Genomic DNA, 19,522 nt, shown 5'->3' with positions numbered 1-19,522 from the left:
AGTTCTGCAAGGGTCGCAGGAGAGCTTCTGTTAAGTTTTGAAGGTAGGAGACGAGGTACTGGCAGAAGTAAAGCTGTGAGGACGAGGCGTGAGTCGTGCTTGGGTAGCTCAGTTGGTAGAGCACTTGCCCGCAAAAGGCAAAGGTCCCGAGTTCGAGTCTCGGTCTGGCACACCGTTTTAATCTGCTAGGAAGTTTCATATCAGCGCACACTCCGGTGCAGAGTGAAAATCTCATTCTGCAGTCCTATTTCTTACATGCTGATGTCATATTCCCATTTCATCTCGCCATATTATCAAGTTCCAATTTACTGTATTTTGCCAAGTGGTAGTAATTCCACACTTGACCTGAGAAAGTGGAAGAAGGAAAAAAGTACTTAATTTATCAGATTTTTCTCTGATAAATATTTCCAGCCGAATAGCCAACAAATAATGTGAACAGTGACCCCTGATTTCATATACCATAAATCTGTATGGAAAAACAAAATATCTTTTTTAAAATAACACACAGAGTTTCAAACTTTCACAACAACCAGTACAGCAAACCATTGCTTACATGCTTTATCTACTGCTACTTTTGACCCTACTCCCCTCCCCCATGGCACCTTGTTTTTGCAAGTGCATACATTCCTCATATTTATGTGGTACCAAAATATAAGTGTAATCCAAACTAGATCAATATTCAATTTATTAAAATTGTGGTCTGCCTCAACTAAATTCATTGCACACAGAATGAGTAGGCAGTATGCTGTTTGGTATTTAATTTCTGTATATAAGTTTATTTCAGCTGTATTGCCTTCATCAGTACATTTGCAAACAATCACATATATTTTTGTTTTATTTAATATATAATTTATAAAGTTGTTTTACACTGGATTTGGTACTCATGTCATAACATTGTAAATGGGCATATTTCAACTTTGAGTAAACTATTGCTGCTGTCCGTAGTTCTTGGATGTAATGTTTTCTCAGTAATATTTTAAAGTTGTTTGATGATTTAACAATTCACATATATTAAAACAGGTTTTTTATAATTTTGACAGTCATAGAAATCCAAGTTTGACACCTAATGTTGAAAACAACCAGCTGTCAAACATGAATTTCTACAACTGTCAAAATTATAAAAAAATTTATTACAACATATGTGCAATGTCAAATCATTGAACACTTAAAAACATTACTGAAAAAATGTTACATCCAACAAACATGGACAGAAATAATAGTTTTGACATATGTCTGTTTACAGTGTCACCATGTGAGTACCACAATGAATGTAAAGAAAACTTTATATATTACATAATATGTAAAACATAGATAAATGCAATTGTTTGCAGATGTACTCATGAAGGTAATAAAGCCGAAATAAGCTTATACACAAAAATGAAATATCAACCAGCATAATGTCTACTAATTCTCTGCATAATGTCCCAAAGCAAGATAACACTGGGTGTACATAATGTCTGGGAACACTTCCAATTATTTATTTCACAAGAACCAAACATTGTACAGATATCATACATATCTAATTTTGAAACCCTAAAAGTTTTTTTTTTTTTTTTTCATGTATACCACCATGTGTAGTTTGGTAATTTGCCGATAGTCCGTGCTAGTTGCAAACATGGCGAATTCAGGTACGTTGCTTGGGCCTGGCAAAGAGAAGCGGACACCCAGTGTGAGTGAGGTGAATGTGGAGCGCATACGAGAGACATTCACAAGGAGTCCAAAGAAATTGGTGCATCATGGATCCCATGAATTCAAAATGGCTTCAATGACATTGTGGAAAGTTCTGCGACAGAAGCTGTCTATGAAACCATTCGAATTGGAGTTTGTGGGTACCTGAACCCAGAGATGCCATATCAATGGATCAGCCATGCTACAGAAGGGGACAGGTGTTTCATGAAATGGCCTCCCCGATTGCCAGATCTCACTCAGGGTGGCTTTTCTGTGGGAACACAATAAAAATATGGTGTATGTACTGTCACGTGATGTGGCAGAGCTCCGGGAGAGAATACGGAAAGTGACTGCGACAGTCGATGATGCCATGGTGGGACAGGTCTGGCAAGAATTCAATTACCATACTGATATCTGCCGGATAACTATTGGTTTGCCTATCAAATGATTTAAAGAGAAACTTTCAGAGTTTCTCTTCAAAATGCAATATGTATGACATCTGCTAAGTGTTTAGTTCTTGTGCAATAAACAATTGAAAGTGTTCCCAGACTTTATGAACACCCTGTATATGCTGCAGTTCCCATAATGAGGAAACTTAAATTGATTGTGGTACTCCAGTCCTGTAAGTAAAACACCAAAAAATTAACATTGTTATGAGCAGGATAGATTGCTGTTCGCTATAAAGATGACATGTTGAGAGCATGTGTGTGTGGGGAGGGGGGGGGGGGCAGCAGGTGGAGGAGGGGAGGGGAGGGGAGGGTGTGAGTGTGCTCGTGCATTGTAGGAGGCTCTGGCCAAAAACCCAGCATGTGCCTATCTGTGCCTCAGTGTGTCATCTTTAGGATGAATAGCAGCAATCTATCCTTTTCAAAATATTCCAATGTAGACTTTCCATTGCTTGATTACACCAAAAAACTACATTCAGTCTAACAAAACAATGTTGTTTTAACCGCTCAACTGTGTTCAGTAAACTGAGCTCGAGCTGCCTGGTGGTGCTGCACCACATCCTCGATGAACAGTGCTCAGGCCCGCAGTTGGCATTTTCACATTCTTTTTTGAGAATGGGTTATCAAAAATGATAATTAATGAGATGGACAAATGTGGTGAATGGTTTGTAAGTTCACATGAGGATACCCTGAAACAACAATCGCATGTGCACGGATGGGTACCAACCAGCAATTGAGATTTCTGTTTGCAATGTTATTCCTACAAGGCATAGTTCAGAAACCTGATTTTGAAATGTATTATTCAAGGACAGAAATTCTTGAAACATCTGTTTACCAAAAATTACTCAAAATGTTCAAATGTGTGTAAAATCTTATGGGACTTAACTGCTAAGGTCATCAGTCCCTAAGCTTACACACTACTTAACCTAAATTATCCTAAGGACAATCACACACACCCATGTCCAAGGGAGGACTTGAATCTCCGCCAGGACCATCCGCACAGTCCATGACTGCAGTGCCTTAGATCACTCGGCTAATCCCACGTGGCCCAAAAAATACTGTGTTTCCATTCACTCCTCCAGTAAAAACCTTCACAACACTGTCAAAATAAATCAACTGTAATGTCCTTATTTTCATAGTACACATTCCTGCTTTCCTGCTGCCAAAAGCTTCAAATTGTTGGCAACTTGCAATTACAACTATCACTTAATTTGGGAGAAGTGCACCAAAACGTTTCAGATTACACAGCACTGCTAGAAATAGCCACAAAGCATGGGAATAATTACATGGGTGCAAACAGACAGTGGCACAAGGAATAGCATGGTCTAAGGGTTAACATACACTTCACAAACAAACAATGGAAAATCCAGGATTGAATGTAACAATATTAGAGAAGGAAAATTGCTACTCACCATATAGAGGAGATGCTAAGTTGCGATAGGCACAACAAAAAGATTCACACAATTATAGCTTTCAGCTATTAAGGCCTTTGTCAGCAATATAGACACACACACACACACACACACACACACACTCCCGCAAACGCATCTTGCACACATGTCTGCAGCCTCAGACAACTGAGTGTGATTTCAGTTGTCTGAGACTGCAAACGTGTGTGCAAGTTGCATTTGCACGCGTGTGTGTGTGTGTGTGTGTGTGTGTGTGTATTGCTGACAAAGGCCTTAATGGCCGAAAGCTATAATTGTGTGAATCTTTCTGTTGTGCCTGTCGCGACTCAGCCTCTCCGCTACATGGTGAGTAGCAATTTTCCTTCTCTAATATTGTTTCTTCACAAACAAAAGTTTATATCTATCATTGTATCTTGTGTACAGATAATGTAACACCACCATCAATGTTTGAACCTCTCAACAACCATTTAGGCACCACAATAATAAATTAAGATAGTTTTCTGATAGCACAATCTATTTGTAGTACATGAAAGTACAGTTCCAGAGAGCACATTGTTGCTCCAATTTTAAGTGATTTAGCTAAGATTGCTGGAACAGCTCAGTGTGTGATATTATCCTGACACATCACTACACCATTTAATCTTATCCACACTGTCATTCTGTGTCAACAAGGGTTGACAGTGTGCAGTGGTGCTCATCACATGGGCATTCATCACAACACTTGTTTACTGAATATGTTTGTGTTACTAACAGTGAAGCGAAAAATCTATCTTGAAGCAGTTGCCTGTGCAATGACATGAGCTGTCTGCTCAGTATGGCTCATAGAAACTCACAGGGCTAGCAACAGAGCTAGGTTAAGACTTCCTGATGGTAACATGGTGAAAAACCTTAAACTAGACTGGACAATCCAAAATTAAATCCACACACCCATCAAAATCAGGTCTCATGAAAAATTTTAACCAAGAACAGCTGCCAACATGAATAACTTTGAAGTAGATATCCTCAAAGTAGTGAAGCAACTTAAATCACTTAATAAAAGCAAGTCTTCTGATCCAGACTGTATACCAATTAGGTTCCTTTCACAGTATACTGATGCAACAGCTCCATATTTAACAATTACATAATATTGCCTGGTCAATGAAAGGCACATATCGAAAGACTGGAAAGTTGCATAGATCACACCAATATTCAAGAAAGGCAACAGGAGTAATTCACTAAATTACAGACACATATCATTGACATGCAGCAGGATTTTGGATCATATATTGTGTTCGAACATTATGAATTACCTTGAAGAGAATAGTCTATTGACTCACAGTCAACACAGATTTAGAAAACATTGTTCTTCTGAAGCACAACTAGCTCTTAACTCACACGAATTGTTGAGTGCTATTGACAGAGGATTTCACACTGATTCCATATTTTTAGATTTATAGAAGGTTTTTGACACTATAGCTCACAAGCGGCTTGTTATCAAATTGCGTGCTCATGGAATATTGTCTCAGTTATGTGACTACACTTGTGTTTGCCTGTGAGAGAGGTCACAGTTCATAGTAACTGATGGAAAGTCATTGAGTAAAACAGAACTGATTTCTGGCATTTCCTAAGGTAGTATTATAGGCCCTATGCTGCTCCTTATATTTATAAATTATTCAGGAGATAACCTAAGCAGCCATCTTAGGTTGTTTGCAGATTGCTGGTTAATTTGGGCGCAGAGGGGACCAAACAGTGAGGTCGCCAGTCCCACTGAATTAGGGAAGGGTGGAGAAGGAAGTTGGCCGTGCCCTTTCAAAGGAACCATCCCAGCATTTGCCTGAAGCAAACCTAAATCAGGATGGCCAGGTGTGGGTTTGAACTATTGTTCTCCTGGATGCAAGTCCAGTGTGCTAACCACTGTGCCACCTTGCTTGGTATTTGCAGATGATGTAGACATTTATCGTGTAATAAAGACATCAGAAGATCAAAACCAATTGCAAAACAATTTAGATAAGATATCTGTATGGTATAAAAATTGGCAATTGTCTCTAAATAATGAAAAGTGTGATGTCATCCACATGGGTGCTAAAACAAATCAATTAAACTTTGGTTACACAATAAATCAATCAAATCTAAATGCCATATATTCAACTAAATACCTAGGAATTACTATTACAAAAAACTTAGATTGGAAAGAACACAGGAGATGCAACAGATCTACTAAGGAGATTGCCTACACTGCACTTGTCTGTCTTCTGGAGTACTGCTGTGCATCAAGAAAGTTCAAAGAAGGGTAGCACATTTTGTATTATCGAGAAATAGGGGGGGAGAGTGTCACAGACACAATACAGGACTTGGGGCAGAAATCATTTACACAAAGGCATTTTTTGTAGCGGCAGGATCTTCTCACAAAATTTCAATCATGATCTTTCTCCTCTGAATTTGAAAATATTCTGTTGACGCTGACCTACATGTGCAGAAATGATCATCATAATAAAGTAAGGGAAATCAGAGCTTGAATGGAAAGACATAGGTGTTATTGTTTTCCATACACTGTTCAAAAGTGAAATAATGGAGAATTAGTGTGAAGATGATTCAATGAACCCTCTGCTGGGCACTTATGTGTGATTTGCAGAATAGCCCTGTAGATGTAGATGTAATCCGAGTGTAATACCATTCACAGTCATCCACACAATAGAGTGCTGAGCAGCACAAGTACAGAATTCTCCAGCTGCTCATTGTCATTCTCTATTGAAATGTTATCAGAGAATTATTACTTTCAGATGACTCTACGCACATGCTCAACATATATCTCCCCAACGTATTTCTTCAGTATGCACAAATACAATAAAAAATGTCATTTGTCATGTCTCAGCTCAGTTGAGTGAGCCTTGGGTGGAAAAAACACGTAAATGAGGTGATGTACGTGCTATGGATTACTCCCACACGGTTACTACGAATGATATATCAAACCTGGGATAACAGTGTGTCAATCTTCTTGGAGACAGCATGACATGAATGATATGAACATGTTTTAGTGCACAAGGTGACAACACTGTAGTACCATGTCAGAATACAGTGTTTGCTCACCATAGAACAAGGTGTATTTTTGCCATTATCAATGCACATTTTAAAAATTCAGGCAGGGAAAAACTTTGAAGTCTGTATGTATAAGTTTGATGAATTTACAGACCAGACTAACTGTGGCACCAGAAATTAAATATTTGCCATGCATGTGACAGTCATCACAGATTTGCAAAATAAGGCAAACTGAAACTGCTAGAGTTCCTTCCCAGAAATATAATGACAACAAAATTTATTCTCGCAGCCATCATAAATTAGCCGATGGACACTTTTTTTTTTTTTTTTTACCTGTGTCATGAGTAACAGTCATTCCACATAATAAATCTCCATTATCTCTGTACAAAAGACTACTACCAGAACTACTGCCACTGATAAGTAATGTGCACTTACCCAATTCAACATAACAGTTGATAACTCCACTTACTAATCTTGTGTTTATTGTTTCTCCATTACGTTCCCTTTCAATTAATTTCAAAACAGCATTTGTCACCTGAAAGAAACATAAAAAAATCCAGTTTCAATCCATAGCTACACATGAAAGCTGTGGTGTAAGAGATAACAAAATTGGCCAGCATACAGTGGTCTTCAGTGCCCAATTGCAGGGTTTTCTGTTTTAATTGTTCAGCAACTTACTTTCCACTAAAAAGCATATGAGAAATCAACATGATTACACTCATGGTGTGGCAAGTAATACAGGAACAGAAAGGAGTTATAGTTTGGCAGTTTACCTCCAATTGTGTATATGTTGCTTCTGTTCTTTCAGAAATGTCTCAAACAACAGACACCATTTTGACCCTACAGCCAATATGAATCGGGATACAAAGGCATTAAAGATATTAGCTGCCATTCAGCACTGATTTACATCAATGGGGAAAGTCTGAACTGCAGTGCAGCACAAATTTTCAACTTGCCCCATTGATATTAATCAATGCCCACTGACAGCTAATGTCTTTAATTCCTCTGTGTCTTACTTTCAGATGACTGGAGCTGTACATCTATCATAAAGAGTTTTTTGCCAACAAAAGGAATCATGATGTGTGCACCAAATTAGGAATACAGAGTGTAGTTACACATCAGTAAATGAATTTTTGTTTAAAACAGAAAAACAGTTTTATGCAGCCTGGAGTAAAAACTACCATTAAAAAAATGGGTTTAACATCTTGTTAACATCCATCATTACTGATGACCAAGCCATTACAGGCATAGCACAAATTCTGATTGAACAAGAACGGGGCAGGAAACTGACTTTGGCATTTTCAAAAGAGCAACCCAAGGAATCAACTTAACAAATTCAGAGATACCATGGAAAACTTAAATTCAAATGATTAGATGGTGATTTGAACTCTGCTCTCTCCTAATGTGCATCTAGTACCAATACCAATGTGCCACCTCAATTGACAAAAAACATGAAGACCCATAAGCAGTGAAAGCATCAATGGAGAATGAAAGAAGCACTTGTGACATAAGTGTAATCAAGATACACATTAATACATGACATGTATTTGCAGCTGAAAATATGTACAACTATCAGCTGTATATTTGAATCACAATGAAAATCTGCTTGATGACTCAAACCCAGTATTCCCACTTACTGCAAATGATCACCTTACCATTATGCTATCTGAGCATGATTCATGGCTGGACCCAAACTTCCATTGTACATCCATTATGCATATTCCTGTACAGGGGAGAATATTAATTGAAAGTCACCTACCCAGTGTCGGCTGATAAATACGATATTGCAGAGCCTGTGTTGTTCAGAAGTATGATGCTGTGTTCTTTCGGACATAACTTAAAATGTCTCCCCTGCACAGGAATATACATAATGGATGTACAAGAGTAGGCTATAGGCACATGGACAACAACATATGGAAGTCTGAGTTCTGGCCATGAAGTGTGCTCGGATAATCTAATGGTAAGGCGACCAATTGCGATAAGCAGGAAATCTGAGTACAAGTCCCGGTCTGGCACAAATTTTCATTGTTGTTATTCCATTATACAGCTAGTGGTTGTCCATATTTGCAACTGTGAATACATTTCATGTATTTCATAATGGCTGTAGTTGTCACAGTGCCTGTTCCTTCAGACATACATGCATGCCTGAAGGAACTCTGCATCATACTTCTGAACAACACAGGCATTGCAATACCATACAACTGAATGTTTATGACAACAGTTTCATAAGATCAGCAAAGTGACTTTGCCAAAAAGATCAGCTGGTAACCATACTTTTATTGATATCCATCTGCTGTTTAATGCCATTTTTATTCGGTGAGCAGTGATCTATCATTATTCAAATATCACTACAATATCCTCTAAGAAAAACCATAAAAAGCCAATGGCATGTTACAAATAACCTGCTGGCCCGCATTACATTAAGATAGATGGTTGGTTGGTTGATTTGTGGATGGGGACCAAATAGTGAGGTCATTGGTCCCATCAGATTAGGGAAGGTTGGGGAAGGAAGTCGGCCATGTCCTTTCAAAGGAACCAGCCCAGTATTTGCCTGAAGTGATTTAGGGAAATTATGGAAAACATAAACCAGGGTGGCCAGACACAGGTTTGAACCAAATGCAAGTCTAGTGTGTCAAACACTGCGCTACCTAACTTGGTCATGACATTAAAATAAAAATAAAAACATTATTTACAGAAACTTAAAAGCAATTTTTACTGTGGCTTTATGCTGGAAGTTTAGATTGAGACGAAAGAAAAGTGCAACTGTATACTGCTACTATGGAGCTTATTTATTTCAAGACAATATGTTAACCACAAAGTGTGTTGATAATCACTTTCCCTTTTCATACTTTCATATCAGCTATTTAGTTATATTTCATTGGTTTAGTTAGCCACTTGCAGTATGTGTGAAACTGTGTACAGTGCACTTCCCTGCCAATCACCAGTTACTGCAAGTACAGTAATATAATAATTTTGTCGCTGTGTCTTATGAACAAAAACAAATGAAAAAAATTGCAACACCAAAAAAATAATTAATGTTAAGTAATGAAATTTTGGGAATACATTTGTCTAGGTAAAATAGTTAAGTGAATAACATTGCAAGATCACAGGTTAATATAAGAGTGATACAAGCCATTGCAAATATGAAACACTGGTATATTAATAACCAGTGTAGCTGCCTGAATGTTCAATGTAAGCATGCAGACATGCATGCACTGTGTTGTACACATGCTGGATGTCAGTTTGTGGGATGGTGTTCCATGCCTGTTGCACTTCATAGGTCAATACAGGGACAGTTAATGTTGTTTGTGGATGATGCTGAAGTTGTCCAATGATGTGACATGCATGCTTGACTGGAGACAGATCTGGTGATCGATCAGGCCAAGGCAACATGTCTTCACTCTGTAGAGCATGTTGGCTTACAACAGCAGTATGTGGACAAGCGTTATCCCCTAGAATCCTGTTCATGAATGAAAGCACAAAAGATGGAATCATCAGATTGAAATACAGATTTGCAGTCAGGGTGTGTGGGATAACCATGAGAGTGCTCCTGCTGTCATACAAAATTGCACCCCAGACCACAATGGCAGGTACAGGTTCAGTGTGTCTAGCATGCAGACAGATCGGTTGCATGCCCTCAACTGGCTTCCTAACCAACACATGAGCGCCACTGGCACTGAGGCACAGAACCAGCTTTCATCAGAAAACACAACAGACCTCCATCCCGTCCTCCAATGAGCTCTCACATGACACCACTGAAGTTGCAGTCTATGGTGGTTTGAGGTCAGTGGAATGCATGCTACAGGGCATCTGGCTCAGAGCTGTCCTTGAAGTAAACAACTTGAAACAGTTTTTTGTGTCACTATGGTGCCAACTGTTCCTCAAATTGCTGCTGCTGTTGCAGTACGATACACAGGGGCCATACACCAAACACGATGATCTTCGCTCTTGGTAGAGCCATGTGGCTGTCTGAAGCGCGGTCTTCTTGTGACCGTACATTCTTGTGGCCACTGCTGCCAGCAATCATATACAGAGGCAACATTGCCAAGTTTTTCAGCAATATCACAGAAGGAACATCCAGCTTCTCACACATGACCTCATTCAAACTCAGTGAGGTGTTGATAATGATGACTTTGTTGCCTTGATGGCATTCATGACTAACATCAACTCACCACATGCAGACTGAAAGGTAACTAATGCTCATGGCCATTATGGTGTGTATTTAAAGCAAAACTGATTTGCATCCTAATAGAGCCACTGTTATACGACTGGCATGAAATTTGAACAGGCATCATATTTCAGATGTAGAAACATATCTACCAACTTTCATTTATGTCACACAGTGGTGAATTTTTTTCCATCAGTGAATTAAGATGCTCTAGCTGTGGTAATTGGATCACAAAAGACTGCCATACTTAGATATGTAATTCTTAATGTGCTGTTACTATGTTATACAACCCGTAAAGAATAGATATGAAATCTGAAAGAATAAAATGTAAAACACTTTCACTGAAGGGACTTGTCTGCATATTGCATGTGATGAAAACAAATGATAGCTTTGAAGGCAGTAGGAGAAGGACCTTATTCAATCAAGAGAGCAACCACTCAAATCAACACTTTCAGTTTGCCTGTAGAAGTTGTAGAAGCATATAAAGTTGGAAGCATTTTCAAAATTATTTCATGAACTGTATGGAGAAGACGAGAACAAATTAACTGATTCTTCAGATTATTTGTGGTTTATGATATTACAGATCTAAAATTATCACAGTTATCTTACACATGAGCAGAAAAAATCTTCATTCTGAATCACTGTGTTAATGATCAAGATTACAGTTACTATTACTGTATAAGTTTCCAGACTATGAATAAAGAGAACTTCTGTTTGATATCCCAGGACTTTCAAGAGTAGATTAACAGGACCTTATATACAAGGGAGGATTGGAAAGTAATGCACAATAATGTTTTTCTCCCTTGGTACTGCAGCTAGAATGTTGAAATTTTATTAAGGTATAGTTTGAAGTTTGCACTACACAGAGCATTTTGTTTCCATGTTCAGCTGTAACAAGAGAAGCCTAAACTATGAAACAAACAAGGCGCACACACTAATGTCATCAAAACATGGCACACATGTTACTGTTATCTACCTGTGAGGAGCAGCAAAGTGTAGTTCAATATTTGTGGGCCAAAGAGCATAAACCAAGTGAAATTCAGAAGGACATGCATGACATGTATGGGAACAACTGTATGGGACCATAGCAATGTCTCCAAGTGATGTGCAAGTTCCTATTATAAAGTAAAATTAGATTATATACTGTTGTATTGTACTACCAATTGCTATGCATGTAATTACATGTTTCACGCAAATAAATTACGAATTACAAATTCTTCCAAGAGGGCCATGTGAAGCTTAGTGATTTGCCACACTCTGAGAGGCCAGTAATAACTGAAACCCGCAGTATGTTGGAGCCATTGGGGCAGCAATTTTGAATGACTAATGTTGCAAGTGCAAACATTTTTGCAGCAGTTAAAAATTCCTGTGGTGTGGTGTATGACACTGTTCATGACACTTTGAAATTTCATAATGTTAGTTCTCACTGGGTGCTTAAGAACCTGACAGATGACCATAAGGGCCAGCAAATGGTGACAAGCTTTGATCAGTTAATGCATTGTGCCACAGAAAGTCAGTGATGATACGTTATGGGCATACCACTACATGCCCAAAAACAAAGCAGGCCTCTATGGAGTGGAAACATGCTGGTTCCCCAGTATGAAAAAAGTTCTCTGACTCAACCTGCTTGGAAAATGCTTGTGACAGTGTTCTGGGATATGGATGATATGTTATTGATGGACTCCAGTGAACATGGGACCAGTGTGAATGCTGCAGCTTACATTAAAACTTTGGTTACATTGTATCATGCTGTTTGTGACAAATACAACAACATTAATGCTGACAGTGTCAAACTTCTTCATGACAAAGCTTACCCCCACGATGCTGCTCCGGTCATGAGAAAATTGCCAAATTTGGGTAGTAGGTGCTCTGGTATCCATCATAAAGTTCAGAACTTGCATCATTATACTTTCATCTGTTTGGTACCACGAATAAATTCCTGGCCAGCTAACGCTTTGTAACAGATGCAGAAATGAAATCAGCAGTCCATAGATGGTTATACTCCAATCAAATGGACTTCTACTAACAGGGAATATCGAAACTGGTACCACAATGGGAGAAATGTGTTGAATAACATTGGTGACTATGAAGAAAAGTAGGTAAAAGATCTAAGTACAACTGTGCCTTTTTTGTTTTATTACCTAATAACCTTCTTGGTAATAAAATTATTGTGCATTACTTTCCGATCTTCCCTCACATTATGAGTCTACTTGATGATTTATTCTAATATTGAAACAAAATGGAAACAAGAATAAGTTTCTTTCCTTTTCCAAAAGGCAGCCTACTACTTCCAACTGAACAATTTCTGAGTGGAAAGCCAGAAGGAAGGAAGACATCACCGAAAACAGAGAACAAATTCAGAGGATAAGGATGTTGAAGAAATACAGTTGTGGCCATATTTAAGAAACTATTATGGCATTTGTTCCACTGATTTCAGAAAATCATCAGAAAATCATGGTGAGCTGGCAGGGATCTGAAACTCATTTCTTCTAAATGTCAGTAAAGGGTCCTAACTATTGAGCCATCTTACCTGGCATTGCATAATGCAGCAGATGTCACTGAACCACTGACTGTACGTCTTGGATAAGGTAAATCTACACTCCTGGAAATGGAAAAAAGAACACATTGACACCGGTGTGTCAGACCCACCATACTTGCTCCGGACACTGCAAGAGAGCTGTACAAGCAATGATCACACGCACGGCCCAGCGGACACACCAGGAACCGCGGTGTTGGCCGTCGAATGGCGCTAGCTGCGCAGCATTTGTGCACCGCCGCCGTCAGTGTCAGCCAGTTTGCCGTGGCATACGGAGCTCCATCGCAGTCATTAACACTGGTAGCATGCCGCGACAGCGTGAACGTGAACCGTATGTGCAGTTGACGGACTTTGAGCGAGGGCGTATAGTGGGCATGCGGGAGGCCGGGTGGACGTACCGCCGAATTGCTCAACACGTGGGGCGTGAGGTCTCCACAGTACATCAATGTTGTCGCCAGTGGTCGGCGGAAGGTGCACGTGCCCGTCGACCTGGGACCGGACCGCAGCGACGCACGGATGCACGCCAAGACCGTAGGATCCTACGCAGTGCCGTAGGGGACCGCACCGCCACTTCCCAGCAAATTAGGGACACTGTTGCTCCTGGGGTATCGGCGAGGACCATTCGCAACCGTCTCCATGAAGCTGGGCTACGGTCCCGCACACCGTTAGGCCGTCTTCCGCTCACGCCCCAACATCGTGCAGCCCACCTCCAGTGGTGACGCGACAGGCGTGAATGGAGGGACGAAAGGAGACGTGTCGTCTTCAGCGATGAGAGTCGCTTCTGCCTTGGTGCCAATGATGGTCGTATGCGTGTTTGGCGCCGTGCAGGTGAGCGCCACAATCAGGACTGCATACGACCGAGGCACACAGCGCCAACACCCGGCATCGTGGTGTGGGGAGCGATCTCCTACACTGGCCGTACACCACTGGTGATCGTCGAGGGGACACTGAATAGTGCATGGTACATCCAAACCGTCATCGAACCCATCGTTCTACCATTCCTAGACCGGCAAGGGAACTTGCTGTTCCAACAGGACAATGCACGTCCGCATGTATCCCGTGCCACCCAACGTGCTCTAGAAGGTGTAAGTCAACTACCCTGGTCAGCAAGATCTCCGGATCTGTCCCCCATTGAGCATGTTTGGGACTGGATGAAGCGTCGTCTCACGCGGTCTGCACGTCCAGCACGAACGCTGGTCCAACTGAGGCGCCAGGTGGAAATGGCATGGCAAGCTGTTCCACAGGACTACATCCAGCATCTCTACGATCGTCTCCATGGGAGAATAGCAGCCTGCATTGCTGCGAAAGGTGGATATACACTGTACTAGTGCCGACATTGTGCATGCTCTGTTGCCTGTGTCTATGTGCCTGTGGTTCTGTCAGTGTGATCATGTGATGTATCTGACCCCAGGAATGTGTCAATAAAGTTTCCCCTTCCTGGGACAATGAATTCACGGTGTTCTTATTTCAATTTCCAGGAGTGTATATTTAGTATAGGAACAAGAAAATGGAGTGTCCCCTCATATTAAAATTAATGAGTGAACTGAAAATACTAACTAAAATGATACTTACAAGTAACAAATCACAATACATCTTTAGCAGTATATGTCTACAACTGTCTGTAAGATATGAAATATACTGAAAATAATACTAAATGGTTTGCACATATATTGATTTAAAGTTGACTCATTTTGCATAATTATGAAGATCAGTATATAATGAAATACCAGTCTTCATGGAAGTTACAGCAGTCTAATCACAATTTTCTGTTCCACTAAATTTGGTCTCACTGTATTTTTCTATTTTTTAAAAAAATACCATCTATGCTGCTGCAGCAGTACCAATACCTGTTTGTTCAACTGTTTAAACAAATTATCTCGCCATGTAACTAACGCCAGCTGATACACATCATATACAGTCTTCTTCCCTTCATCACGTTCTCTTCGGACCCAATGTCTGCAAAAAATTAGCAAACTGTCAGTTATTCTGAAGCTATATAAAATGAAAATGGAAAGAAAAAACTTATACAATACATTTTTATTTTTAACATAAAGAATATAAGGACAATTTGATAAACTACACATGCTGTTATTCATTAACTAAATCACATGCATGTTATTAGGCTTTAATGTATACACGGTGTCTCAAACATTTTCAGTTAAATTGAAACAGGTGATAGTAAATCCACAACCGAATATATTGAGACAAGGCGTAAATGGTCATTAATGCATATACATTGTGTAATGGACATACACAGGATACAGCACATAACAACAATGTAGCTAATAGTAATTGTTCAAAGTGATGACCATTTCAATGCATGTATTGCAGTGGTGCATGCACTTGTGCTGCACTCTTGCAAAGATACCGGGTGTCTGTTGTACATTGGAACAGACAGTGGGTGATAAACAGCGTACATTTTCGACCAGAAAACAGAAGACATGCTGTACATGACTTGAAGGATACAGTGTGGAGAGTAGTGGGGACAAGTATTAGACCCCTATCATAAAGAACGTTTGCAAGCACAGGTATCAATGGATTTTGAGCTCAGCATTAACTTCTGTCAGTGGATTATACACCACAATGCTGTTGTGTCAAACTTCGTACAGTTTGTATTGTTCACACATGAAGCCTCATTCACTCTTGATGGCGTATTCAGCAACTGGGACAGCCATGTCTGGAATGAGGAAAATTCACATGCCATTCACAATAGTGGCCACCAGCAACGAGTCTCTGTAAATGTATGTCTGGGCATTGCCCAAGATCACCTAATAGGAACTTACTTGCTGCCTCCCCGTTTGACTGGTCCATGTTACCTGCATTCCTGCAAGATGTGCTGCCACAGTTCTTGTGAGACTGTACCCCTCATTGTCCACAAAAGGATGAGGTTTCAACACAATGGTGCACCAGCCTCCTTCCACATTAATGTCCGTGAGCACCTGAACAATATGTACACTCATTGTTGGATTGGAAAGGGAGGTCCTGTCCCAGAGACAGTGTGATCCCCTGATCTGACACCCCTGGACTTGTTCCTCTGGGGTTACATCAAGATATTGGTATCTGATACCCCATAGAAAAGGATGAAGACCTGCTTGCTAGGGTCTAAGCCGTCTGTTTCCTGGTACAACAGACACCGAGGATCTTTGAGGGAGTGAGGCACAACTTCATGTGCCCTTGCTGTGCATGCATTGAGACTGGCAGTCATAACTTCGAACAATTACTATGAGCTATGTTGGTGTCATATTGTGTACACTGTGTGTACCCATCACGCGTACACTGTGTGTACCCATAACACAATAAATATGCATTTCTGACCACTGGTTTCCCATCTCAATATAATAGGTTGTTAACCCAACATCATCTGTTTCAATTTTACCCTAAATATTTGAAACACCCTGTTGTCATCCCCTAGGAGACCATTTAGTTTTGTTTACCTTACACACAGAGGAAAATTTACTTTTAATGTATTACACTTTTTGAATATTTGGCATTTCAACAAACCCAATGCTTTATCTTGTATCACTAGTACATATTATGATGTCTTACCATTTACTACAAATGTTAAGAGTCACTTTGTGTTACAGTTATGCATCCAATTTAATAACAGCCATTGTATTAAGATGTTCAGTTCTCTCTCTACAAAGACAAAATGTATAATCTATCATTCAATTGTTAGCTGTCTTGGTTTGATGACTTAACTTGATAAAGCTCACCAAAGATCTAAACAAATATAATCTACACATACTTAATCACTTATCTGCTTCATTGCAAGGACAACAACACAAGTTATTAAACCCAAAGGCATGTCGAAATTCACTAGGTAGGTCATTCTGAGGTGGAACCAATGCTACTGGTTAGCATTCATTGACACCACCAGATGTACAGTGGCTCCACAGACTTTACGTTTACACATGGATTATGCAGTGGCTGTAATCATTATTTCTATATTTACTTCTCTAATTAGACTAGCTTCCAAATCAGTACAAAAATCCCGCATAACAGGGAAATAAACAGCGCAACCTAATCCTGCTAGCCTTACAATTTCCTTTGGTTCTGCCTGTTTATCATTCAAAGTTCTTAGAAGAACATTGATAAAATTTTCATCATTAGTAATATCTCATTTCAGGAATCCTAAATAAGTTGAACAGACCACTAAACAGCATATTTTATTATGGTCTTTCCATTAGGCTATGTCACTGCTTCAGCCAGTACGTGGTTCTGAAAATATACAGTAGACCATTACCAACATCCATTTTTTTGTACTAGTATCAAATCATCAGATGAGCTGTACCCTATTACACTAATGATGTTTCCAATCATCATTGGCTGAAAAAAATTGAACAACTCTACCATAGTTTCAATGAAACATGTCAGCTCTTTAAAAAATCCTGCTGTAGAAACATTCAAAAGCTTGAACAACAGGGCTAAATAAACTTTCATTTCCATTTATAAGCCATACTTTGGCAGAAACCAGTTTCAGCTGGTCTCTAAAATACCTTACAGGCTCAACCTACATTTAAAAAATTCATTCTACAGTGTCACAGATAATAAGTATCATTACTAACAAAACACTTGATCAGAATCTACATCTACAACAAGGAACTGGCTACATATAATTTATTAATGGTCTTCAGCCTGACAATGACGCAGACTGAACTTTCACTCTGTAGGAAGTGTGCATTGATTTGAAACTTCTTGGCAGATTAAAACTGTGTACCAGACTAGGCCTCAATCTTGAGATCTGGGATGGGATGACATGCTTGTATAGTTCGTTCAGTAAAGCATAGAGCACACACCTGTGTAAGACAAATGTCCCAGGTTTTAGTCCTGCTCCAGCATATAGTTTTTATCTGCCTGGAAGTTTCAAATCAGCATATACTTCACCACAGAGTGAAAATTCAAACTGGAAAGAATCCCCTTGGGTGTGGTTAAGCCTATTCTCTGCTATTATCATTTCTTCCAGGAGTGTTAGTCCCACAAGGTAGGCAGGAGAATTTCTGTGAAGCTTGTATAATATGGGAAGGAAAAACTGCAGGTGTATGTAGCTACCCATGGTAGTCTATCCCATCAAACCTTTTCATCGTAGTTTGAAGCTACATACTGTATTCAAGCCTAACAAACTGATGATTACCTGGGGGCCCTATCCAACAATCCTGTCTTTTAGTTGAATTATGTCACAAATTTCCTTCCCCCAATTTGAATTAGTGCCTTGAAAGTCTTTTCGGGTTTGCTGCCGGATCCTAAAATCAACTTGACTCGATATTTCAGCGAGCCAACTGTTCGCCATCTTCAGGAAATGCTGCTTCTGCTGATGAGTCCCGCTGAGAACTGACGCAAGATTGCAATTCGACGTCCTATATAGGCCACCGTTCAGTACACGGCGCATGCGCCGCCCATCACGGTTTCTGACTTCCAAAACAGGGAGGTGGCGTCCCCCTTAGTGAAACACTGCTGGCAACGATATATCACAATCAAGGCCGCACCGAAGAACGTTCAGTTTTTATGCGAGATAATACAGGATTCCACGTTTTGCTAAGAGGAAACCCATTGTCCCTGTTGATTAAATTATCAGCCAACCTAATTTCGATCGCCTCTTTATATACACTATTCCAAAAACCGGAAATGTTGGCAATTACAACAGTTTCCTCAAATTTCATTTTGTGTCTCTCATTCAGGCAGTGTTCTGCTATGGCCAATTTTTCTGGCTGTTGTAGCCTCGTGTGACGGCAATGTTCCACGCACCTGTCATTCACTGTGCAAATAGAACGGCCAACATAAGCTTTCCCACATTGACACGGGATTTTGTACACCCCAGGTTTCCTAAGTCCCAAATCATCCTTCACAGAGCCGAGCAGAGCCCTAATCTTAGAAGGTGGACGGAACACACTCTTAATGTTAAAACTCTTTAAAATTCGTCCAATCTTAAACGATAAGCCTCCAGCATAAGGAAGAAAGGCCACAGATCTATGTTCCTCTTCGGACACCTCCGGAGACGGTCCAAATTTCATAGCCCGACGAATCTGTTTCTCAGTGTATCCATTTTCCTTAAAAACAGTCATCAAATGCTCAAGTTCTTGGGTTAAGCTGTCTGCGTCGGAAATGGCATATGCTCTCCGTACCAAAGTCCTAAGGATGCCACTACGTTGGTGTGGTGGATGACAACTCTTAGGGTGCAGATACAAATCTGTGTGTGTCGGCTTTCGGTGAACGCTGTGTCCCAAAGTTCCATCTGGTTTTTTATAAACCATTACGTCTAAAAATGGAAGCATCCCATCATTTT

The 19,522-nt window shown here is 40.0% G+C and overlaps 1 protein-coding gene across 2 annotated transcripts in view; it reads right to left on the bottom strand.

The window, feature by feature from the left end:
• LOC124723105 (cullin-1-like) overlaps positions 1-19,522 on the bottom strand; it is a 207,480-nt gene that overhangs the window by 73,419 nt on the left and 114,539 nt on the right. For both annotated transcript variants that reach the window (XM_047248285.1, XM_047248284.1), the window contains 2 exons: positions 15,090-15,198; positions 6,974-7,073 (listed from right to left, as the gene is read on the bottom strand). In XM_047248285.1, coding sequence (XP_047104241.1) covers positions 6,974-7,073; positions 15,090-15,198 — 209 coding nt within the window. The remainder of the gene's footprint in view (positions 1-6,973; positions 7,074-15,089; positions 15,199-19,522) is intronic.

Source organism: Schistocerca piceifrons, chromosome X, assembly GCF_021461385.2.
Source record: "Schistocerca piceifrons isolate TAMUIC-IGC-003096 chromosome X, iqSchPice1.1, whole genome shotgun sequence".
Lineage (NCBI taxonomy): Eukaryota > Metazoa > Arthropoda > Insecta > Orthoptera > Acrididae > Schistocerca > Schistocerca piceifrons.
Note: the sequence above shows the minus strand (reverse complement) of the source record. Positions and strands in the feature narration are given on the sequence as shown.